Below are 24,019 nucleotides of genomic sequence, written 5' to 3'. Positions count from 1 at the left end.
CAAAATTTACGAAGGGGGACCAAAAGGGTTGCAGGAACCATCAAGAGGCGGAGGAGTTTGATCCAATAAGACTAGAATGTGTCAAAGGTTGGACAGGAGCAATCACTGGACAGGTGAACAAAATACTCTAGGTATGTAGGATTCCCACTGTCCTAGTGCATATGCTTCGGAGCCTCTCAAGGACAGAAACTCTGCTAGATATAACGAGGTTGTTACAGGGTCATGTTGAGAGTCTCAAATCCCCAATGAATTGAGCAGACAGGCGCAAACTTGTATCTGAACAATAGAAAGGGGTCGTTGTCACCAAGATTGCGGAACATGACCGTTCGCTGAATAATCCCATTCCTGTCCAGGCCCCCAGATACCGGAGGCTCGTGACGCCCCGAACCTCCGCAAGATGCAAGGATATTTCCTTATCGAGACTCCAGTTCCACTCGGATGCAATTGATAGTATCTCCATGCGAGGCTGGTGTGTGAGATCCTCGCTCCACAATCTCGTTGCTGGGCCGCCTTGCCAATGGAACCGAAGGGTCTGACAGAGGTTCTGGGCTGAATGCTGGAGCAAGAAACCTCCATCACTTGGTCTGACCTATCTTCTGCCTGGATGCATGCCCGGAGGCATCTCCACAGTTCTCAGAGGTAAAACTATTTGTACAGGCCGAGTTCTCAGACCCTGAATCGAGAGCACGATCATTATCCCCGACAGAGGATACGATGCGCCGCCATGATGTCTCGGAAATGAGCCCCACGGCTATCTCATCCTCACATATAAATGACGAATCTGCTGTGCAGAATCATGAAACATTTGGAGGACGACCAGTACCTTTTCTTGTTCGGAGCTTGCATGTACTGGGAGGATGACTGCCGAAGTTTCGCAATATACCCTCCAGCGTTCGTCGCTTGATCTGGAAGCACGAGATGCAGAGACTTTACAGGACCCTCTTGGAAAAGAGATCACTATCGGTGACGGTATATCACGCCAAAGCAGCAGACACATTGCGGAGTCGCTTTCTCTACCGCGTGAGATTCTCTTCGTGGGCATCATATGTACAGCACAGATCACCACGCAAGCCGGCCTCGGCCAAGCACTCATTATCATCCGAGATATAGCACGAAGTTTCAATCTCACCGACCCCAGCGAATTGGCATGGCTGATTGCTGGATACAGCTTGACCGTTGGGACATTCATCCTCGTTAGCGGCAGATTGGGAGATATGTTTGGTTACAAACGAATGCTGATCATCGGGTATGCCTGGTTCTCGGTCTGGTCAATGATCGCAGGGGTAGCTATCTACTCAAATCATGTATTGTTCATTTTCGCTCGGGTATTCCAGGGGATTGGACCTGCTATCCTCCTACCGAATGCGGTGGCTCTACTTGGTGCAAGTTATGCGCCTGGTAGTCCTCGGAAAGACATGGTCTTTGCACTGTTTGGTGCCTGTGCCCCCGGTTAGTTAGCACCTTTCGATCGATCGACTTTGTTCGTGGTACTAACTCACCATGCTTAGGTGGCTCGCTCATCGGCTGTGCTTTCGCAGGAGTTTTCGCTTTGACATGGTGGCCCTGGGCATTCTTCTCTTTCGCCATTGCTCTCGCTATGCTTGCAGTGGTGTCTTACTTTGTCGTCCCCGATGCGCAGCCAAGGAACCAATTTGCCGGGTTTTCTCTCTGGTATAAAATCAAGCTCCTTGATCTGCCTGGCGCCGTGGTGGGCATCACGGCTCTAGTGCTGTTCAATTTCGCATGGAACCAAGCACCGATTGTGGGTTGGCAGAAGGCATACGTCTACGTGACAATGCTCATCGGAATCCTGCTGGTGCCCTTGTTTTTCTATATTGAGCTTCGAGTCTCGAAAACGCCGCTTGTGCCTTTTGACGCACTTACGGCAGATGTTGGATTTGTGCTTTCTTGTATCGTCTGTGGCTGGGCATCATTTGGTACGGACTAGTCCCCAGAGCATGCATCTCTACATACTGACAAGTGGGAATCTAGGAATCTGGTTTTTCTATCTGGTCAATTTTCTGGAAATCTTACGAGGCGCATCACCGCTGCTGGCGGTGGCGTATATGAGTCCCGTTGCCGTCTCTGGTGCCATTGCTTCTGTCGTTACCGGGTTCCTCTTGTCTAAACTTCGGCCAGCAATGGTCATGACGATTGCGCTCACATGGTTTACAGTTGGGCACATCCTGGTTGCCACCACCCCTGTTCACCAAACATACTGGGCGCAGACTTTTGTCGGACTGGTGGTCATTCCCTGGGGCATGGACATGTCTTTTCCTGCGGCGACAATCATTCTCTCCAACGCAGTGCGTAAAGAACACCAAGGCATTGCGGCCAGTCTCGTCACAACAATCGTCAACTACAGCATCTCGCTGGGACTGGGCTTCGCGGGGACCGTGGAAGTGCATGTCAATCACGGTGGACGTACGCCACATGACCTTCTACTCGGGTACCGTGGCGCATGGTATCTTGGAATCGGGTGTGCTGGGCTTGGACTGTGCGTCAGCATTGTGTTTTTGTTGAGAGACTACTATAAAGTCAACGGGAAGACGAAAGGTAGTACCTCGGAGTGATGTTGTGCAGCCTTCGTGCAGCCTCGCTTTATGTATCTGTTACTATTTTTGCGTCCACATAGATAGACACCTTCTAGACTCTCAATTCCTCATTCCTCGTTGACGCTGGAATGTGCAGAAGGCAGTTGAGGATATCAGTAATTCGAATTAGATAGAAATAAAGGCAAACAAGGCGATACTGGGTATCCAGGCACAAGAGTCCCACCTTACTCGCAGTGACAAGCACCTACGCAGACGTCATATCATCAACAACAGAAAGTAGCTCCTACATGCCTGTGTAGATAGCTCGGTCTCTCTATAGATTCGGGCCTGTGATCTGTGATGTACACGATGTCCCTGTGGTCAACCGTAAGTTACATGCGGCGAATCACATCTCGCGAGGCGCAATCAGATATTCTCCGCACCACCGCTCCGCACATGCGCTTGACCTCACCTTTGAAGAAAAGCAGCTCTCACAAAAAGATGGTTTACATACATTGCCCATCCTACGCCAACAGCAACGGCAACGGCGCGCACGATGGTCCAAGTCCACGACCAAGGCTGGGGATATAGCAGAGATCCCGTTCCGCAGTGATGGATACCTAAGTCATATCACCCTTCCTCTCCTCTTCTTGATCACCATCACGATCACCATCTCCTGCACCCTCACTTGCACGAAGCGTAGCCCCGCCCACCATGTCCTTGACCTTCACCCAGGGCTTCCTCCTGGGCCAGCTCTCCGTGGTGCTGTTTATCGGGTGTTTTATAAAATTCTTCATCTTTGGCGAAGCGCCCTCTCCGCCGCCTCACTCGTCCTCCTCTTCTTCATCATCCTCGCGGACCTCTCGTCGAACACAACAACAACCAACCTCCCCGAAACACGTGCGGACCACGTCCCTCCACGGCCTCGCGTCGTCCAAATCCCCCGCGCCCCAGTCCCTGCGGACAAAGGCCAGCGCGACCAACATCCTGCGCCCCGTGCCGACAAACGCCTCGGACATCGCGTCGATCCTGAGGAAGACGTACTACCAGATGCCCAGTCGGGGTCCGGCGTCCGGGCACGCGGGGCACGGCAAGCACCAACAACACCATAATCATCATCACTCGACGCACCAGCCCGAGAGCCTGGACTGGTTCAACGTGCTGCTGGCGCAGACGATCGCGCAGTATCGCCAGACGGTGTACAATCTACGGGATGGGTCGGGCAGCTCTTCGGCCATTCTGACAAGCTTAGAGGCGGCCATTAACGATCCGGAAAAGAGACCGTCCTACATAGACAACATCAAGATTACCGAGATCTCCATGGGCGAGGAATTTCCCATTTTCAGCAATGTCCGTGTCATCGCCGTCGACGACGATCTGTCAAGCGCCACTGGTGGCAGGCTGCAAGCTCTGATGGATGTCGACCTGTCCGATGACAATCTCACTCTGGCTATCGAAACAGCTCTCATTCTCAACTACCCGAAGCCCCTGTCTGCGGTTCTGCCAGTTGCCCTCTCTGTCTCGGTTGTGAGATTTTCCGGCACTCTCTCCATAAGTTTTGTCCCTGCTACAGAGGACGACCCTCCCGGAGGGAACAAACACGCTTCCTCGGGCAAGCCCAAAACCAATCTCGCCTTTTCATTCCTTCCCGACTATCGGCTCGATATCTCCGTTCGAAGCCTGATTGGATCCCGCACTCGCTTGCAGGATATACCCAAGATTGCTCAGCTGGTGGAGGCCAGAGCACAAGCCTGGTTTGAGGAGAGGGTCGTGGAGCCAAGAGTGCAGGTGGTTCCTTTACCCGGCTTGTGGCCACGGTTGGGCAAGACCAGGGTGAGGGAAGGCCAAGATGACGAACGACCCCCTACCCAGGACGACCGTCGATCCTTTTCATTCGTTGACCCTCGCAAAGAAGCGAAGCCGGATGACCACTTTCCCTCTCAAGAAGAGACGGAGAGAATCTTCGAGGGCCTTAGATGGCGTACTGGTCATAATCGTGCCGACAGTCAAGTCATCGAACAGGAAGATGATACTCGAACTCCTCAGCCTCTTCGCGTCATGCCTGGGGCTCTTCCGGCTTCGTGAGAAAGAGTCGGGCAGCGCCGTTCTTGGGCACCGTCGGGTTCGTGCCTTGTCACGGTCAAGAAGTCAACCCGATTGTTCTTCGCTTGAGAACTTGACGCGACGCGGCGCAAGTCCCAATCATGGCAGGTAATCACTTCAGCATGTAATCCCCTCAAGTAGCTTCTATTGAGCTCGGCGGGAACATTTCATCCCAGAGCCATTGGAGTGGCTCACTGCAAATCGGCTTCCACCACAAGAATCTGGAGCATATCACTTCCAGAATAGACGAGTCTTGGATCTGTAAGAGTAGAATCTGCTGCAACAGCTGCTCGATATACCAGGGTCGATGGGGCGTGAAATTTGATGCGATTGCTCCCAGCGTGAGACACCACAGCAAGACCTGGCCGTGCAGGTCCCAACAGCCAAGAATGTCACAGGCATCGAGAGTTTGTTGCAGCATAAGAGCAAGCCTGGGTTTCACTTTTTGCGGAGGAGGTAGGGGAAAGATGACCATTTCGCTGAAGACCAATACCCCTAGTCGCACGGCATGATGAACACACAGTTCGGGGTTCGAAAAATCCAACGAACACGGCATCTGAGATAGTAGTCGATGCTGCGCCCAGTTGCGAACTTCTGTGAGCTCCGCGAGTTCCGGGGCAGTGGAACCGCCGCGTACATGGTGGTCTAGGGCCACGGTAACCTCAGAGTACGTGTCCAATATGTCGAGCAGTTGTCGGCCGGCCGGACTTTGACGTAGATACCGGAAACCTGCGCCGAGTTTGGAATCCAAGTCAATCGCCACGGGGTCGAGTAAATGTTTTCCGGTCGAGACGAGTGACTTGGTGGGCAGACGCCACGGGAAGTTCGGGCTGCACACGTATTTTGAAGCAAAATACAAATCACACCTGTGATTGACATGTCAGAATCACCAGTCCCCTTTTTGCGTCCGGGATCGAGGTATATGGTAGACAAAGAAGTCAGTCTGAACTTACAATTGCATTGTATCGGCCAACCCGTACAACTCCAGGCCTTCCAATCCTCCTTTCTGACTGACCAGGAGCAATATGCCCTGGATATGCTTTTCATCATTGATCATGGCGCCGTAGACGTGGAGATTGTTGACTTTGGCCATAGGCGACACCGGGTGGACTTTTGGGTAGACGGTGTCGTCCCTGGCGTTGTGAATGCTCATGATGGTCACAGCCATGACCAGCGCATCAGTGGGGACCGTCGTCGTCGCAACAGCTTCGTTCGCGTTTCTGTTTTCTCTCGGTGCGTTGTTGTGGTCTCGTCCCTTTCGTTTGGAGGAGGCCGAGGATGAGGAAGAAAGGCTGAGCGATCGCAAGTGCTCGTTTACGAGCTTGATCGTTTCGACCTTGTGCGACAGCCGGAGGAGCGGGGCCGAGTCGCTGATCTCCCGCCCGTTGTATGCGCATAGGACGTGAAACGACGCTGCGTAGACAAAGGCGTGGAATGCTACAGGATGTTCCATACCGCACTTCAACCAGGCGGCCTTGACGGGGTGCATATTGGAAAGAGAACGTTTGACCGGAACGGTGTTGGGCCAGGAGTAGGACAAGGCCTGTTATGAGGGAACGTCAAGACAACTCTGTCAGTAATCGATTCGATTCAGATGGGAGTCGCCATCCTTAGATAGCAAGTCGGAGCTCGGGGGTTCTGGCTGGAGAGGATAGTACATACGTGGTCGAGAACTTGATGAATGAAGAGGGGCACGCCCTGAACTGGGAAGGCGTCGAAGGGATCGACTCGACCCTCGCCGAGGGCAGATTGAAGATGGTGAGCGCTGTTTAGCTGGCGAGCGATATCCTTGTAGTCATCCTCCCCGGGAGGAGTCGAGGAAGGACATGACGGTTCGCGCGACGATGGTTCACCTCCATCGCCCTTCTCCCAATGCTGTTCATCTCCTTCCGTCGTATCCCGCGCAGGACTTTCGCGAGGCTCTAATTTTGATTTCTCGACTGGACTGCTGTCTGGTCCCTTTTTGAGCGCCTCGAGGCGCTTGACTCTCAGCGCTCGGTGGTAATTCTTGGTGATGTGCTAAACTTGATCGTCAGCAAGGCCACCGTCAAGAGCCGATTCCCGCGCAGCAGTTGAGTGGAAAGACGCCTTCTTTCACAATCTACCGAGTAGTGGACAGCTTCGGATTTCTGAGTGAGATGGTTGCTTACCGCGCGGACTTCACTGGGACCGCCACGGCGCTTCTTCTGGCCCTTGACCGGTTCGACGGGCTTCGAGTACTCGACAAACATAAACTGACTCGTGGAGGCGTTACACGCCATTTTGCAGTGGTCTTGCTCATCTAACGCTTCTCACTGACAACTGTCACTTTGCGGTCGCCCGTCGAGTAAGCCGCGTATTGTGTGTAGTGGTTCGGAGCATCCAAAACGCGGGGTCGCAGCGAGACCAGGATCAAAAGGTACGAAGACAGTCAAGTACCTCGTCTCTGTCGGTGGCGCAAACAAAGCTGACGCTGTTGAGGTGTTTCAGTGGATGTGTAAGAATATCGTCAGGAATTCTAGAAGGATTCAATAAGAATCTCAAAACGGTGAAGTGATAGATGGACGATGTGTCAGCAGTAGGCTGGAAAGAAAGTCCGCCAGTCTGGAAGAACGGAGCCTTTAAGGAACTGACTGAAGGTTTCTGCGGGCCTGGGAATCTGGAGAGGAGGGGCGGAAACAGGTACCGTAAGTGGGCTTGATGTTACCAAGTTGACTGGTTTGGCTTTTCTGATACAAGAGCTGAGGCTGCATGTGTGAGTGTGTGCGTTTGGTCTGCGCGCAGACGAAAACTACAGGTATAGGCGCCGGGTGACCAGCGTGCACGAGTAATGCAAGCAGAACTAACAGCGATCGGCTAGTAGGCAGTGGTGGCACCCATGCAAGTGCATGCAAGCATGCCTAAGCACAAGTTCGCGACTAACAGGGCTTGCACGGCAGACGAGACACTTGCTTAGGCACTGGCCCCTCATTATTGGCCTCCAGAACGCGAAACGTCCAGGTGTAACTGAAGCAGGAAAATGGTCTGATCGACTCAAGCACTCCATTTTCTGATCAGGCACTTGTATGGAGTAACTAGAGATATTACGATCGAATTGTAGGGCTGGTCGGTTGAAACGGAGGGAGAATGACTCCTGCGCCCTCGTGCATCCAACCCTGCGTGCGCCCACGAACTTATCCCTCACTTGTTATTATTTCCTCCTAATCGCCCTTCTTAACCCATCTACATCCTCGAGACATTAATCCCCCCATCCCCAGCTTTGGCCGCTACCACCTAATAATTTACCTTCTGACGATTCACCCTGTTACTAAGCGCTGCGACACCATCTGCCGACCATCGAATTTCTCGGTTCAAATTTGGTTCCCAGAATGAGCAGTTGTGCAGAGACACTGGGTGACATTCTTCCGCGTGCTACTATAAGCGAGAGACGGCCCAGGAAGCCAAAGCCTTATTTTTGTCAAACTACCCAACCGGCATCGATGTTACTATTTATCCAGTCTTTCCGGGCGTGTTACCAATGGTGTCCGGCCCGGGATCCAACGTCAGCCTTGCAAGAATGCTGCTTCGCCCGACCACTAGAATACTGCTGGACATTTGCCCCCTTACGGTTAATGATAGGTATACTGCGGCACAGAACCGCGAGATCTGCAAAATTTCGCTCGTTACTAAGATGGATATCTGCAATACAACATTATACCAGTGTCTGCGATACTGCAAAACCCAGTGTGGAAATGGGTGTATGCATCCCAGACTAGTCGCCGATTCTTGTCGAAGAAAAAAAGAATGTGTTCATGCAAAGTCGTTTTCATCAATTTTTAGAACTCATGCTATTATATCGTGGCAACGGTTTGGTACCTAGAACTCGATGATTCAGAGGTCACGCCTCCCTCCCTTCAACCAACCATTATGCCACAGAAATGCCATCTCTGGTGTGCAGGTAGTTCTTACGGTGCTCGTTGAGATCCGTGTCCGCGCCGCGGTTTAATGGTTTCCATTTGGGCTCGTCCTGGAACAACCGCATTGCTTTGATGTACTATAACTCCCGTCAGTGTCGCTGTCCACATCAAACCACAATCTTATAGGATGTTCCAGTCTACTCACATTTGCCTCATCAGTGGTGAACCGGTGGTAGATACCCGCAGGCAGAATAATGAGATCATCCTTCTCGAGTCGAATTCTGACCCAGTCGTCATCCTTTGACCTAACATCGAAATAACCTGCGCCGTCCCGAATATAGCGAATCTCCTCGTCTTCATGCAAATGCTCGTCAAAGAACATTTTCACCTTGTCTTCATAGACATCGCCCATGGCTTGCGGAGACACGGTGATCTCATCGCGGTTTTTATAGTGTCTTTCTTTTGCAATAGCGTCAACCGAGGAGAGCTCAGGGCAGTGGTGGTACAGGACGCCGATTTGGGCGAGGTAAGAGGGATCAACTGTGCGGCCCGAATCATGCGCGAGGCGCTGGTCGCCCTGGTGAGAGCAGTTAGCATTGGGGAAAAGACCGAATTCGCGCGGGGAAGTTGACGCACTTCTTTATTATCGAACCAATATGCCTTCATGGTGGCTGTGAGTAACGAGGGTTCGAGATGAGTGCTGAGATTGCACAGCAATTAGGACGATATGGCTATGTTGAGGAGGGGTAGCAATGATTCAACGGCGGATGGAGAGGAGGAACCTCGGGATTTAAATATTTTCTGCAGCCAAATCCTACAATCCTGATGGCAATTGCACGTTGAGAAGAATCTTTTTGTCTTTGGTCAGATTGGGCAACGCGAGCCTCTTGCGCCATGGGCGGCGTCGGTGGTGCCCCATGACTTTGGTGGGGATTTGCGAAACTGTAAAAGAAGGGATCGCCGTCACCACCATTAAGCCCGACTTCATAGGCTCGCAGACGGCATTTCTCACTTCTACTACTTTTGTACAATCCATCGCATATTTTGCTCTGTATCCACCGCCACTGCTGCTGACATCTCAACTCAAATACCACTTCAAGCGAAACATTACGATCAAACCATTTTCCCTGCCTCTATCACATTGGCGCTCCGTCTGGATCTGGACATTATATCGACCCTGGGAGGAATCGAGCCATGGCTAGTCTCGATAGATACGATTGAGCTGTTGGCGTCAAAGACTGGGGTCTTGATATCGACTGAAGGAATGCCACTCGAATCCTTCTGATGCGCAGCTACCAGAGGTACCCGGTAAGCACCTTCGACGACTCCCACGGTCCCACATTATTCTCCCGCTTCGTTCCTATCAGGCTTCGACAACTGATCTTTCTGACCACTGTGATCGAGACATATGCTTACCTACTCCCAGTCCCGCTCAAATACCTCTGAGAAATCTGCAGGCTAGACCTCTGCATCAGCTTCCTCCGTGCTCGAAACAGTATCGCCGCAGGAGGTCGGCTGTGGAGGCAAAGGTGTCGAGCTGCGTGTGCGTGAACTGTCAGCGACTGGTCTGAACTACATTGGCTACGTCTGTGTCTTCCAAATGTCTTGCTCGAATGGGTTTTGCGGTCGGGTCCGGGGTACTATGTGATTTTGGTATCGATCCGATTCAGGCCTTCCGCAGTGGTTTGTGTTGGTATGCCCTCGACGGTGTAGTACGAATCTTTTCAGAGACCCACCACAGCCCAATATCATCTTTTTTCATCCAGCAAGATGGATGACCTCAAACGCACCAACTCTAATGATACTCACTCGGCATCACCCAGCACGGCTCGTCGATCTCCCCATCCTTCGACAACAGGCGCCGGCAAACTCTCTCTACCATACACAACAGATCCACCCTCTCCAGCAAATCCTCCACAACAGAAAGTATGGCTCATTTTCGGCGCAACAGGACATATGGGCCGCTCCGTGACCAAGGCTGCCCTTGCCCACAACGACATCGTCGCTGCTGTCGGCCAATCCTTCCACGATGACCTAGCGAGCATGAAGCAATGGCATGACATACCCGGTCGGTACCTGGGCTTGTTATGTGACGTACGAATACGTTCCAGCGTGTCCTCGGTCATCGAGCAGACCATGAAAACGTTTGGCAGAGTGGATGTCATCGCAAACTGCTCTGGGTATGGCGTGATTGGGGCCTGTGAAGACCAGGATGAGTATGAAATTCGGAATCAGTTCGAAACTAATTTTATGGGCACGTTGAATATCATCCAACTTTCGCTGCCCTATTTCCGCGAACGCCAGGACGGGAGATATTTGATATTCAGCTCGACGAGCGGCGCGCTCGGAGTCCCTGGCTTGGGACCATATTGTGCGACCAAGTATGCCGTAGAGGGCCTGATCGAAAGTATGTTGTACGAGGTTGATCCCTTCAACATTAAACTCACCCTCGTTGAGCCGGCCCACATGCGCCGGGACGACAATGACATTTTCCCACCCTCACAGCCGGATCTATCGAACACGACCACGACGACTACCACCACCACCAACGGACAAATCCCCCAGCAAACGCAACAACAGCAGCAACAACAAAATAATCAAAAGCAGAACAAACTAGCCCTCTTCGGCCACTTCAAAGTCGCACGCCCATCATCGCCGTACGCGACCAAAGACTCCCCCGCCGCCCATGCCCAACGGACTCTGCAGTGGATGGGGGCCAACCAACCCACCTCGGTCGTCAAGGCCGCCGAACTGGTCTGGCAGCTCGGCCACTGCCGCTACCCGCCACTGAGATTGTTGCTGGGAAGCTTCGCGGTGGACAGCATCCGCGACCGGCTGAAGAGCATCATCGAAGAGATCGAGGACTGGAAACATTTAAATTTCCCTCCGCTTGAAGGGTTCGAGGAGAAAGAGGACGGTGAAGGCGATGGAGATGGTGATGGAGAAGGGGAAGAGGGAGAGGGCGAGGGCGAGGGCGATGGCGATGGCGATGGTGATGGTGATGGCATTGGCGACGGTGGTGTTGATGTTGACGAACGCGCCGACCACGATGAACAAGGACATGGAAACGAAGTCAATATCCCCAGAAAGTCCGGCGACCAAGATAAAGAGATGGGAGAGGGCGAAGGCCGAAGAGGTAAAGGAGAGGGAGGACAGGTGCATGTAAAGCGGGAGGGTGAGATGGATCTGGATGATTGAAAAGAGACACAGACCAGGCTGGATAAATAAGGATCGAACGCTTACAGACGATGACGAGTACAAGGACCAGAGCGACAAAGTTGATCTTGTCCACTGTGCGGGATCTTCTTATGGGTTCAAAGGGAGTCTTTTCTTCTTGATTCGACACTACCTGACAACTTCAGGTCAGCTCTGAGAACCGTCCGCCGCCCAGAAATGAGCTGTATCTGCTGGTCTGCTATCCATTCCCTCAGCCATCGTGTCGAAGCCAGCTATATCTCAATCGGTCGCCTTGCACAAACGGCTCCACCCCCGCAGAACAATATAGGTCCCAGCGAACCGAGAGCGCTCGAGTTCAATCAGGGGTAGAAGCGGTATATCGCCAGACATGACCAGAAGGGATCCGTCGATGAAAGGATAAGAGACGGGCCTTTTCCACCCATATCATACTTCTGTCATCGCCTTCTCGTTCTCCCCTAGGAGGAGTCTCTGGATCTGCAATCGGCGGAAAGAGCAGCTACCAAACCTGATCAGCTCCGCAACAGAATTTCCAACAAACAGTCCCGGGCGTGCATTCGGCCCGTTGGTTAAAACCATGCACCCGTTGTTGGCCAATCGTCCGGGGCAAGTTCGATGTCGTGAGATGCAATATTCGTACACTTACATCGTGGGCATGCTCGCCCACTTAAGTCTAATCTCAATCCGTGTTGAGTACGCTCGGATGCCGAAGGTCTCAAGCCAAAGGTCGTTTTCAATGGACCTTGTCTTGGATCTGGATGTCGATATGATACAGTTGTCTTTGAACAGAAAAAAAAAAACCTTCTCAATCTCATCAAGCGACAGATGGATGGATCAAAGTGTGATTCGCATATGATCGTTCGCGCCAAATGCCTTCCCGCAATTTGGGCACTTCCTCGCCCTCAACGTCAGCCGTTCAGCAACACAGTCGTTGCAGAATGTATGCCCGCACGTCTTGATGACGGTGTTTTTCAGATTCCGCTTGCAGATGTTACAATATGCAAACTGCCTCAATATCTCGTATTGCTCGGACTGTCCTGATTTGGATTTCCATGTCTCAAGGTTTCGGCGCGTGTCTTTGAGCGAGGACTTGAGATCTTCCACTTCAACTTCGGCAGCACGACAAGCGCTGGTTGCGGCGGCGAGTTTGGCGTCTTTTGCAGTGGCTTGGGTTTTGAGCTCAGTTATTTGGGTGTTTAATCTGGAGATTTCGAGTCCTTGGGTGATGTTCTGTTGTTGGATGGTTCGATGTTCGTTGATCTTGTGGGCCAGGGCATCCTTCAGTTCGGAAAGTTGCTTGTCTGCCGTTGCTAACAATGCTCGCGTGGCGGCTTCAGCTTCTTTCAGCGCTGCGATTGCTTCTGCCGATTTGGCGTTTTGCAGTCGCAACGTCCTGATCTCACCGGCCTGGGTTTCCTTGCTTTTCATTGCGGCAAAGAATTTCTGGTCCGCTTTGGTCTTGTCCATTGATAGCTTCAAGACTTTCTCCTCCATGGCAGCAAACTCCGAGACTTTTTGACTCGCGATCTTTGAAGCCTTTTGGAATGCTGTTGACATGGACACGAGCTCACCATTGAGGAGATTATACTTCCTGTCGAGTTCGTGGTACCTGGCCCGCAAATCTTCCACATTCAAAGCATCCAGCTCTGCGCTCTCCACCGCCATCTCGCTTGTTTGAGTTGTTAGCCGCTCATTTTCGGACTCCAGTGCCCGAATACGGTCTTCTTGTGCTGAAGCCAGTTCAGTAATCTTTTTCACAGCCTCTTGGTTCTGATCCAAAGAAGCTTGCTTAACGGCTTGGTCTGCCAGTAACTCATCCCTGCTGTGCCGGATCCTTGCTAGATTGGTCTCTGACGCCGCCAAAAGAGATTCCTTTTCTGCTATAGCCACTCGTTGCTCGTTTTCTAACTGAAGTTGGTATGTTGTCCTTTCCGATCGCAACTTCGTGGCTTCTTCCTTGAGGTCGGTGTTGGTGGCTTCCAGATTATTGAATTTCTTGATGGTATCCTCAAGTTGCGATTTCAGTTGCTTGAATAACTCGGTTTTGGCATAGTCATCATCCGTCAGAGTCGCCGATTTCGTTTGGAGCTCCGTCAGCTGTGCGGTCAGCTTTGCATTTTCTTCCTCCAACCTGTCCAGCTGCTCTTTTTGCTTTTCCGAGGCTGCTACAGTCTTGTTCAACTCCTTTTCCAGCTCCGCCAGCTCTTCAGAATTGTCTGTTGTCCCATTGAGCGTGCTTTCTTCTCTCTTAACTGGGCCACCATCCTCTGTTGCGGGCTTAATTGCGCCTAATAAAGCCTGTTTCTCCAATTTGGCGACCGTTACACTTTTTGCCCTGTCAATCTTGCGTTCGGCCGTCATATATCTGAGAGAGGCGTTTTCTAGTTGGTGATCAAGATCATCTTTCTCTGACTGCAGACGCTGTAATTCGATCAGATGACTTTTTTCGGCAGCCAACAATTTTGCGACCTGTGATTGCAAGTCTGTTACATCAGGAGATGCCGGCTTTGTGGAACCGAACAATCTTGATATCACATCTTGTATCTGCCTTGAGCGATTGCGAAGGTGTACTTCAAATTGTTCTTGATCTGAAAAAAGTAGCGCCGAGGGCAAGGACCCTGAGTCCATATCGACATCGTCATCCACCTTGGCGATGACTTTGACCTCATCGACAACTTGTTGGAACCAAGCATCAATGACCCGGAGATGGTCGTCATGATATCGGGCCTTTTTTCGCATCTCTTTCAATTGAGCCTCCAGGGTATTTTTCTCTCTCTTATATTCCTGCATCTGCCGCCATATCGCATCTTTCTGGAATCTCTGTTCAACAGAATCCACATTAGTCTGCATTTCGGAATGTCGAAGGGGGAGAGCGGAGGATAGGCTTACTTCCAGATCGTCCTTCCAGGGCATGTCATCATCCTTGTGAGATTTCGATGCGCCATTTGCAGAAGTGGCTTGCTTCTTCAGCGGCGGAGCGGATTCTACAGAATCATAAGGGGAGGGTCTTTTACGCTCTTCCATCTTGACTAGACTCTGTTGAGAGAGGGAAAGGGGGAGTGATTCGATGGCCGTCATCAGTCCTGCTGCACCAGGGCCGCTGCTTTTAGGCAGTGAATATCCTTGGGGAAGGCCCGCGTTGGCAGGAACGGCGAATGACGCCGCTATAAGGGGTTGCCGATGAAGTTGTTGAGTTGTTGACAGAGAGATTGCGCAAAGGCGAGGACGAAAAGAAGAATGAAGATGTCGAGTCGCTGCGGACACTGTAGACAAAGCCGGTTAGCGGCCCTCGGATCTTGGCATGTTTGCCGATCAAACCTGCCACCCATGCCACCGGAGTCGTGGTGGGGAGTTGCGCCCTCAAACCTGGAGCAAACAAAGAGGAAGGCATCTGAGCGCGTGTGGGAACTTAGTACGCCCCGGCGGGCATAAAGAACATCACGCTCATTATGTCAACCTTCAGTTCAGTCGTGCGAAAACCGGGGCAGAAGATCGTTCCGAAGGGCCCAAGAAAGAATGTCCAAAGAAATACCCTCAGACATGCTGCTCTGCCATCCCTGGCGCCAGAGAGTCAGACTGTGAGTCCTGCTGTTGAACTTGTTGACGAAGCAGTTGAGAGTCACGAACGGGAGCCGGAGCCACGAACGGAGATAATTCAGGAGACCATCGAAATACCTTCCATCGCAAGTTCGATAGAAACAGCAGGAGAGCCCCTCATTGTACCACCCCAAAACGAAGAAACACCGATCGAGAGAGATCCTTCAGCATCCGTCGAAGTAGTTGTTCCTAGGCACACAAGTCATGAACTCGAAATCACTCGTTCCGCCAGCGTAAGCGAGAGTCAACCCCAACAAAGTGCCATTCCCTCGATTTCGGTTTCGATCCCCTCAATCCAGCAGACACGAAGAACTACACGGGAGCTAACTTCCCCAGCAACGGAAGACTCAGCCCAAGAGACGGAGAGACCGGATGCTTCGAGGAAGCGGCAGAAGACCACTCATACGGTCGAGGATTCAAGAGAGTCAGAATCACAAACCCCTCCCCCACGCGATGCCACACCACCGATACTCAGGACCAGCCCGCGAGCTAGGCGGAGTGAATCGCGTACATCGGACGCGTTGTTACAAGACGCGACAACCCAAGCAGCTGCTGTGTCAGAGCTTGCAAATTCAATTGAAAACAGAGCAAGGTCGCAACAACCGCGCTCAGCGCCTCGTTCAGTGTCGCAAGCAGCAGAAACAGAAGAGAGTGCTGCTGAGGATGCTGCACAACCACGGGCGAGACGCCCAAAGAAAAAGTCAAGATCGAGGAGAGTACAGGAGCTAGCCCAAAGAGTCGTTGAAGATGCCATCCGTGGTAGCCCAGACGAGACAGGTCGGCGCCGACCTCGCCTAGCTACACCAGAGAATGCAGAAGAGCTAGAAATAGACCCGCAGGAGGTCTCGATGGCAGATCTCATCAAGGACAACAAGATAGGCAAGAAATCGGAAACAGAGAAGCGAATGCAGGAGAACTGGCCGGAGATCAAAAAGCGACGCAAAGAGGAGATTGAGAAGCGACGGGAAGCTGCTCGTGGGGGCGTTAACGCGTCTGCAAACGAGGAAGAGCACAATGGCCCCGAGGTAGCAGCCGTTCCCAAGCAGATCATTGTTAATGGACAAATTGTGGTGGCCGCGGAGTCTCGAGAAGTCGCGTTCGGCGCCGGTGTTGAAGAGGCGGTGATTCAAGATGCAAATATTGCGCTCGAGGATGACCGGATCTACAAATATGTCAATTCAGGGACATTGGGGAAGCATGCAGGTCGAGGGCGCGGGAGCCGCTGGGACGAAGATCAGACCAGCCTCTTCTACAAAGGATTGCGGATGTTCGGCACGGATTTTACCATGGTTGCAGCTCTTTTTCCGGACGACGTTGATCGGCGTGTCATCAAAAAGAAATACTTGATTGAGCTTCGCGCGGATCCACAGCGAGTCGAACAGTGCGTTGCGGCTAAGGAAACCGTGAGTATAGAGGACTACGTGGCAATGACCAATATGGAGCTTGAGAATCCAGAGGATATAATGAAGGAGCTGGAGGAACAAGAGCGAAAATTGAGGGAGGAGGATGAGAAGAGAAGAGCAGACCAGGGATTTGTTGACCATCTCGCAGGCGCGGACGTGCCGTTACCATCTACAGAGAGGGACGACGCGGACCTCGACGAGAGCGGGCTAGCAGTCCAAGAACGACAGGCAGATGCAGGGGCATATTTGGCTTCGCCAGAAGCACCGAGCACGGGTCAGATAGATCGTATCTCAGCTTTGGCAGAGAAGGTCGTCCAGGCAGCGGTGAATCCCAGAAAGAAACCGCGGCGTCAGACGAAAGAATCAGCTGGAACTGGCCGTGGACGGCAATCCAAGAAGGGGAGGAGGCCGGTTGAGGGGGTGGAGGAGAGAATTGGCCCGATTGACGAGGTCGATCAGTGATGGCTGGCTTGACAGCCTCACCCGCCTTTATCGTCTATCGTCTTTGTGGACTGTGATTGTCAGTTGCACAGCTTGAGCATCAGATGCCGTTTGCTCTGGTAGACACAATGCCATTGATGTTCCGTGTTGGCGATTTTGGTATACAGCTCCACTATCCATGAGTCCTTTCTTCTCGTAGTGGTGATGTCTTGCTGAGGCCTTCAGATGATTGCTCCCTGCAGGAGTCCCGTTCAACCACCATCATCACACCTTGTCCCTTTGCTGCAGCACCAGAAAAGGGTTCGATTTGGGTCTCCTAACCAGCCAACAGAGTCCGCGTGCCTTCGTTTGAACTGGCCCTCAAGGCCGGCAATGAGATGTTGTTCTGCCGTCCACCAACATTTGCTCTTTCTGAGTCCAGCTTCCGCTCACACCTCAATCTGGCTGCTCAATACCAGGCCCATCTCCACACACAGTAATCCACACAATTCGGCGGCGTGACATTCGTGGTACGTCTCACGAGTTCGCAGTTGCATCTAGAGGGCTCGTTGTTGCTAGAACCACGCACGGTGGTGGTGGTGATGGTCGGCAGCGGCTGGGTAACGGTGATGAGGGTGTTCGGCTGTTGATATCCCTTTACCGCCTGGGTTGACGCGGCGAAGAAGAGGAGTAGAATCACCGTGAAGATCGTGGGTGTCGCCTTGTTCCGCACCATTCTCGCCCAGGTCGCTCACTCGTTTCAGATGCACCGTGGTCCTGGAGTCTGTGATGGGTTGATTGTGTGATCGCGCCGGGGATAAGTTTGCTGATCCTGTGTCAAAGGCGATACCATCTGAGGTGAACGGCTGATGAAAGAAATCTGGTTCTGTTACCTGACAACTCATAAAGGGGCATCGCCTTCACTGAAAAGCACGAGAGAGAGACGCGTCGCTGCCGCACCGCGCACACGTCTCAAAGCTCGTCAGGCCAGTGAAGAATATGGGTCCAAAATCCCTTCACGCAGTGGCTGACCGTCATTCATGAATTGAAAATCCTGCTATAAAGCAACTCGTGTCTTCCCACCCAGAGATCCATAGATGGGACTACCTGTCCCGCCTCCTCCGGCCTCATCAGCCAGACTTTTTCCAAACAGCCACTCAATAGCTCTTGCAATTCTTTGGATGCCAGTATGTTTTGTGCCATATAAGGTCCCATGACGGACGCCCGAACACCAGCGCTAATGATTGCTTTGGAGTGGTTGAGAAGGAACAGATAGCATGTCTCTTCTAGGTTGAGGCCTAAGGTATGACAGATGACTCCCCAAACAGGGGCAAGATGTCCGTTCACAGCGGCAATTTGGTGAGGGTCATTACTGGACAGTCCGCCAGGAGATAGAGCTGAAAGTTTCAAGTCTCGAGCAAAAACTTCAAGGGCAGTGATACCCTCAAGTTCGTCCCCTTCCTCTTCATGCCGGACCTTTGCAGTGGGAGCAAAGGCTTTCTCCCAAACACTCAACAGTGCACGGCCTTGAGCGACGCTTGCTCTCCTTGCGACGTTACAGGCCGTGCTCGCATCAAGATCGTTATCGAGGTCCATGAGCGCCAATGGATCACGAAATGCAGCAAGCACGTACGGAATGTTTGTGTAAGCCATTGACTGGACGGACAGCTTGAGAAATTTGTGGAAAAGGGAGAGATTTGTCTGCCCAGGCGCAGGGATTTCTTGTTTGATATGAGCCAGGAAGGATTCCAGACCGCTGGAGTAGGCGAATGATCCGAGAGGAAGGGCTGAGTCGGAAAGAAGCATGAGGTTGTGCATCGAGGTCCCTACCGGAAGAGTGACGGGCACAGGAAACAGCAGGCTTCCTCCATCCCCACGAGGATCTGAAGCCGATGTTGAGCTCGACCTTTCAATGCGTCGAAGGAGGGCTTTAGTGGTTTGCAGTTGGACCTCGAGCTCCAGGACTCGGGCGCGGAGAGCCTCCGCGTCGTCCACTTTCATAGCATCATCAGCCAGAAAGATTTTACTTTTTAGGCTGTACCTTGGATGACAATAGTCACGGAAGTAAAGGTTAGTTATGACGGGGATGAGCAGAGTATGTAGGGTATGCGTTTGAGCTATGGAGACCAGCTGTGATTTGATGGTCCACACGTCACAAGCTCCGACCATTTTCTCCAACCAGCTGCGCTTCATACAAACAACCATCAAGAACGTCGACTGCATCTACATGTGTTCGACAGCCATCAGAAAGGGTCTTTGACCCTCCTTTCCTTTCTTTATCACCATGTCCGGCAGGCATATACTTGATGCTCTTGCCTTGCTTAGTGCTTCGCGGAATATCGCAGCGAAACATGTCGATATTCGACTTGCTCAAGCCCGGCTCTATGGCCAATCCTCCTCCGTCATCAAGGCTGTAAGGACCAAAGGCCTCCCAATCCTAGCTACATCGGTGTCACGATTCGGCTCCTCTTCCCAACCCCTTTCAAAATCACCCAGCGAGGGTATCGACCAAGACCTCTTCTACACGAGATCAGACAAAGGATCTCAAACCCAGGCAAACTCTCGCAAAAGCTTGAACATTGAGCAGGCCCAGGCGAGGAGAACACCACTGCCAGATGGGACAATACCACCACATGACAGCTCCATTGGAGCAGAGGAAGGCGATGGAATAACTTTCAATCAAGTCCCTACGGGAGAGACACCGCAGCATCCACTCGAGTCTGGACATACTCAAGACCTCAAGTTCCGTTCGTCTACGAGACCGAATCTCCCTGGTACGAGGTCTGTCGGGGATCTGTCTCCGGATGAGGCGAGAGAAGCTCAAAGACAATCCGAAGACCAGATTCCCGCGAATTCAGCCGAACCCCCTTCGCCAGAAGAAAATACTCGGGAATTTGGAGTGGGACAAGAGCAGGATGTCTTCTACCAGCCACCAGGAAGCGTTAAGCCAGTACTATCTGCCCTGCCGCGGGTTCGCGTTCCCAAGATCGAAAATGACGTACAGGAGGGCGATTCACACATCGAACCTGGTCTCAATGCGGACGTCTACTACTCTGGCTCTAAGCATGAGGCAGGCGATGAAGACGAGCCTACGGAGGAACAGCTATCTAGGCTATTTCGCAACCCCAGGAATGCGAGGACTTACGGGCAAAAGGCACGATACGCGCCAGGGGGAGTCTCAGCGAGACGATTCCATAGCAAGTGTGTTACGCAGCAGAAGGCCTCCGACAAGGATGCAGAAAGCCTTGAGAAACTTGGGGCCGAGCTTGCTAAAGACGCCCAGAAGATCAATGTAATTGAGCGTGCCTATCACTGGTCGATTTTGACTGATCAACTGACAGATAACCTAGTCGCAACAACCTCAGCCTCCACGACCGTATGAGATGCGTGAATCAAAGGTGCCAGCATCCAGGATGGGCCGAATATTTGAATTCGGAGGACTCGCAGCGTCGATGGCTTTTGGAGCTGTCAGCGAGGGTATCAGTCGCTCAGGGGGTCCCAATAGCTCGGTGATGTTGAGTGCTGCAAACATGGAACGTCTTGTCGCGAAGTTGTCCAAAATGCGAGGTGCCGCCCTCAAGTTAGGTCAAATGATGAGCTTCCAAGATTCCAAATTGCTCCCAAAGCCCATTCATGATGTGCTGCAACGCGTCCAAGACAGTGCGGATTACATGCCTGCCTCACAGAGAGACGCAGTCATTGCCGCTGATTTGGGTCCCAATTGGCGTGATCGGTTTTTTGAGCAGTTCGAGGAGAAGCCTATGGCCGCCGCCTCCATTGGCCAGGTTCACGGGGCGATATTGAAAGACGGCAGGAGAGTTGCGGTCAAGGTGCAATATCCCGGCGTGGCGGAGTCGATTTCCTCTGATCTCAACAACTTGTCTTTGCTACTTACTGCCTCTCGTCTGTTGCCCAAAGGATTGTACCTGGAGAAAACTATTGCCAATGCCCGTACCGAGTTGGCCTGGGAGTGCGACTACGTCCGCGAGGCTGAATGCGCAAAGAGATTTCGAGAGCTCTTAGCAGATGAACAGGACATCTTCACCGTCCCTGAGATCATTGACGAGGCATCAGGCAAACGAGTCCTGACCATGGAGAGAATGGGAGGGATCCCAGTCACCCGAGTCCGAAACTTTACGCAAGAGCAGAAGGACTGGATTGGATCACAGATTCTACGACTCTGTCTGCGTGAGATCACCGAGTTCAGATACATGCAGACCGATCCCAACTGGACCAATTTCCTCTACAACTCGGAAACAGACAGGCTGGAATTACTTGACTTTGGTGCGTCAAGAGAATTTCCTGAGAAGTTCATTCAACTCTACATCAAGACCCTCATCGCGGCGTCGAGAAAAGACAGGGACGCGTGCAGAGATTTCTCCATCCAGCTGGGCTACCTCACTGGTTATGAATCAAAAGCCATGTTGAACGCCCATATCGATTCAGTCATGACTCTGGCCGAACCTTTTATGGATTTCAGTCCGGACGTCTATGACTTCAAGGATCAAACCATTACTGACCGGGTTCGGGCCCTGATCCCTGTCATGTTGAGAGAAAGGTTGGCACCTCCGCCAGAAGAGACATACAGTCTCCATCGGAAGCTGAGCGGAGCCTTCCTGCTTTGTGCACGACTGGGCAGCCGAGTTCGATGCAAGGACCTGTTCGAGCAGGCGCTTGACAAAGCTGGGATCCATTAGACCTTGCGAGTCGATCAGAATACTAAAGTCCTTGGGCGGCGAATCTTGACCTCTCCAAAGTCTCTCCGTTTACAGGCATGAGCATCCCGCCACCACTTGACCTAAGCTATAACTTGGCCATTCTGAGCTGGTAGGTGTGCAATCCTGAGCACGACTTCACCTAAAGTTCACAGTCACCGGTTCACAGATTTCGTGGATGCAAAACGAGCGAGGACATCAAGTTATAGCTGACCGGCCTGGATCGACTCGGATTCCCTGAATAGTCAGAATGTAACTTGATATGGGAGGAGAATGTACAGTAGATTACTATTCACAACTCTTTTGGATCGAGCTGAACCCTAGTCGGTCTACCTGTGATTGTGGAATCTACTCGGTAGTTGTATTTCTAATTCCAATCATCTCCTTGGAGAGCCTTGGGCAAAGTGGAATACGGCACTTCAAACAAGTGGCCGTGGTTTCTGCACCTGCATCTTTGGCAGCATTCCGAGCGCGTTCATCTCCTGATACATCTCGAACGTACTCTCCATGGTATCTACAAACCCTGTCCATCCCAGTCGGCGTGCCTATTTTTGAGAGTAGTCAGTCAACCATCAGAGCTTTTGGGGGGCGGGCAGCACTGCTGATATATATCTCATATCACCGTGATCACCCACCTTATTCATGGAAAGGGGCCCAAAGACGACAAACATGACGTCGGCGATCAAGAAATTGGCCTCAACGTCCAAAAATGGATCGAACTTCAAGTTTTCCCTCTGCATGATCTCTTTCCACGCCTTGTGGTTCTCGGGATCCTTTGCCCACTCCAAGATGGAAAACGCAATCTTGGTCGATTGAGGTGGACCGTATCTAGATTATTATTATTATTACTTTCAGTCAGTAACAACCAATTGAGTAGACAAGTACGAAGACTTACCCCATGGGTGTATCTTTGCCGCCCCCGACCTTGAACTCTTGCCAGCCAGAATCGTCTTCGCTGGGCGGCTGCACTCCCTTCTGGACTCCAAACCATCTCACAAGCTCGTGGAAGATGCGGTCCCACGAGATGGGGCTGGTGTCCTGGCTGTTGAATGCTTCATTGCGACATTTGTCCTCGAGAATGGCCCACTCGCTGAGGTAGCCTGTCAGAAGGGCGCTCCCGTGGTGTGCACAGTACTGTTGCCACAGCTCCCAGGTGCCTGAGAAGGCGAGGGCAGTTCCACGCTGAGCAGCGACAGCGGCGAAGACGGCAAATGCGTACAGCCCGTTCATTTGCGTCGTCGACGACGTTCCGATAATGAACGGTGGCCGGATGATGTTCCACTCGACGTTGTTCGAGGCGCAGTACTCGAAGAGGAGGTCTTCCTGGGGGTAATAGAAATTGGGCTCGAGATGTCGAGGCGGAGGGTCAGATTCGACGTTGGGAGTTCGAGCTCGTCCGAGGTGACTGCCATAGTATTTTGCCCCGTTCTGGAGGAGGAACCGTTTGGGTTTGATGCTGGTGTGGCCCAAAGCCTGGAGGAAATTGGACAGCATGGCGACATTGACGTCTACCAGCTGCTGGTGGTTCGACCACATGACGTTCCCGTCCTCGGGCTTTGGCTGCAGATAGGCATAATAGAAGATGTATCGTACATCCGCATGCTCCAGGCCCGAGTTCAAAAGAGTCGCAATCTCGCCTGGATCCGACTGGAGTAGATCACAACTAATGTGGTGGATTCGACCATGGGCGTCCGCGGGGAGCAGTTTCATCATCTCTGGCGGTATGGGGCGTCTAGACAGGGTGTAAATCCTCGACCATCGCTGAGGCGACTGCAGAAGCGCACGCAGGGTGTTGAAGCCAGAAATGCCATTGGCCCCTGTGATCAAAGCCGTAAGTCCAGTCAACTGGGGGTCGAACTGCGGCAAATTGTGGTAGATGCCCACATTCCGGACGGGGTATTGTGAGGATGACATTGTTGAGAAGAAGAAGAAGAAGAAATCCTTGGTATAATAACTCGTTGCCGCACTCTCTCGACAGTCTCTTCTCCTTTTTCTTCTTCGTACCGTACTGGATATCGATAGACCGCTTTCTGGGTGCCCATTCTTGCCTCTCTCCAATGCAGAATGCAGGTATTTAAAGTCATATCGCTGGACATTGAATACTGCTTTGCTTCAACGAGATACTCGGCTCTATCACTCCCCCGGATGCTGGGGGAGTTTATTGGTCTGGGGGCGGG

The 24,019-nt window shown here is 52.2% G+C and overlaps 10 protein-coding genes across 10 annotated transcripts; 5 read left to right on the top strand and 5 right to left on the bottom strand.

Moving 5' to 3' along the window:
* Positions 1–857: 857 nt before the first annotated feature.
* On the top strand, positions 858–2,573 carry AYO20_10859 (hypothetical protein; the record flags this gene model as incomplete). Its single annotated transcript, XM_022649115.1, has 3 exons — positions 858–1,449; positions 1,509–1,937; positions 1,993–2,573. 3 exons carry the CDS (start codon positions 858–860, stop codon positions 2,571–2,573), a joined length of 1,602 nt encoding a protein of 533 aa, XP_022494898.1.
* Positions 2,574–3,248: 675 nt separating this feature from the next.
* Positions 3,249–4,619, top strand: AYO20_10858 (hypothetical protein; the record flags this gene model as incomplete). The annotated part of the gene is made up of 1 exon (XM_022649114.1): positions 3,249–4,619. One exon carries the CDS (start codon positions 3,249–3,251, stop codon positions 4,617–4,619), a length of 1,371 nt encoding a protein of 456 aa, XP_022494897.1.
* Positions 4,620–4,770: 151 nt separating this feature from the next.
* AYO20_10857 (hypothetical protein) lies at positions 4,771–6,898 on the bottom strand (the record flags this gene model as incomplete). The annotated part of the gene is made up of 4 exons (XM_022649113.1): positions 4,771–5,503; positions 5,591–6,180; positions 6,300–6,656; positions 6,788–6,898. The coding sequence occupies 4 exons, from the start codon at positions 6,896–6,898 to the stop codon at positions 4,771–4,773; spliced, it is 1,791 nt and encodes a 596-aa protein (XP_022494896.1).
* A 1,622-nt stretch (positions 6,899–8,520) lies between these two features.
* AYO20_10856 (1,2-dihydroxy-3-keto-5-methylthiopentene dioxygenase) lies at positions 8,521–9,178 on the bottom strand (the record flags this gene model as incomplete). Its single annotated transcript, XM_022649112.1, has 3 exons — positions 8,521–8,649; positions 8,718–9,089; positions 9,149–9,178. The coding sequence occupies 3 exons, from the start codon at positions 9,176–9,178 to the stop codon at positions 8,521–8,523; spliced, it is 531 nt and encodes a 176-aa protein (XP_022494895.1).
* Positions 9,179–10,282: 1,104 nt separating this feature from the next.
* AYO20_10855 (hypothetical protein) lies at positions 10,283–11,710 on the top strand (the record flags this gene model as incomplete). The annotated part of the gene is made up of 1 exon (XM_022649111.1): positions 10,283–11,710. The coding sequence occupies one exon, from the start codon at positions 10,283–10,285 to the stop codon at positions 11,708–11,710; it is 1,428 nt and encodes a 475-aa protein (XP_022494894.1).
* An 831-nt stretch (positions 11,711–12,541) lies between these two features.
* AYO20_10854 (hypothetical protein) lies at positions 12,542–14,731 on the bottom strand (the record flags this gene model as incomplete). Its single annotated transcript, XM_022649110.1, has 1 exon — positions 12,542–14,731. One exon carries the CDS (start codon positions 14,729–14,731, stop codon positions 12,542–12,544), a length of 2,190 nt encoding a protein of 729 aa, XP_022494893.1.
* Positions 14,732–15,156: 425 nt separating this feature from the next.
* Positions 15,157–17,169, top strand: AYO20_10853 (hypothetical protein; the record flags this gene model as incomplete). Its single annotated transcript, XM_022649109.1, has 1 exon — positions 15,157–17,169. The coding sequence occupies one exon, from the start codon at positions 15,157–15,159 to the stop codon at positions 17,167–17,169; it is 2,013 nt and encodes a 670-aa protein (XP_022494892.1).
* Positions 17,170–18,165: 996 nt separating this feature from the next.
* On the bottom strand, positions 18,166–19,128 carry AYO20_10852 (hypothetical protein; the record flags this gene model as incomplete). Its single annotated transcript, XM_022649108.1, has 1 exon — positions 18,166–19,128. One exon carries the CDS (start codon positions 19,126–19,128, stop codon positions 18,166–18,168), a length of 963 nt encoding a protein of 320 aa, XP_022494891.1.
* Positions 19,129–19,411: 283 nt separating this feature from the next.
* On the top strand, positions 19,412–21,824 carry AYO20_10851 (hypothetical protein; the record flags this gene model as incomplete). Its single annotated transcript, XM_022649107.1, has 2 exons — positions 19,412–20,419; positions 20,478–21,824. 2 exons carry the CDS (start codon positions 19,412–19,414, stop codon positions 21,822–21,824), a joined length of 2,355 nt encoding a protein of 784 aa, XP_022494890.1.
* Positions 21,825–22,261: 437 nt separating this feature from the next.
* On the bottom strand, positions 22,262–23,756 carry AYO20_10850 (hypothetical protein; the record flags this gene model as incomplete). Its single annotated transcript, XM_022649106.1, has 3 exons — positions 22,262–22,387; positions 22,478–22,670; positions 22,738–23,756. 3 exons carry the CDS (start codon positions 23,754–23,756, stop codon positions 22,262–22,264), a joined length of 1,338 nt encoding a protein of 445 aa, XP_022494889.1.
* Between the last annotated feature and the right edge of the window lie 263 nt (positions 23,757–24,019).

The sequence above is a fragment of the Fonsecaea nubica genome (genome assembly GCF_001646965.1).
Source record: "Fonsecaea nubica strain CBS 269.64 chromosome Unknown Scaff124, whole genome shotgun sequence".
NCBI lineage: Eukaryota > Fungi > Ascomycota > Eurotiomycetes > Chaetothyriales > Herpotrichiellaceae > Fonsecaea > Fonsecaea nubica.
This window is presented reverse-complemented; position numbering and strand designations above follow the sequence as displayed.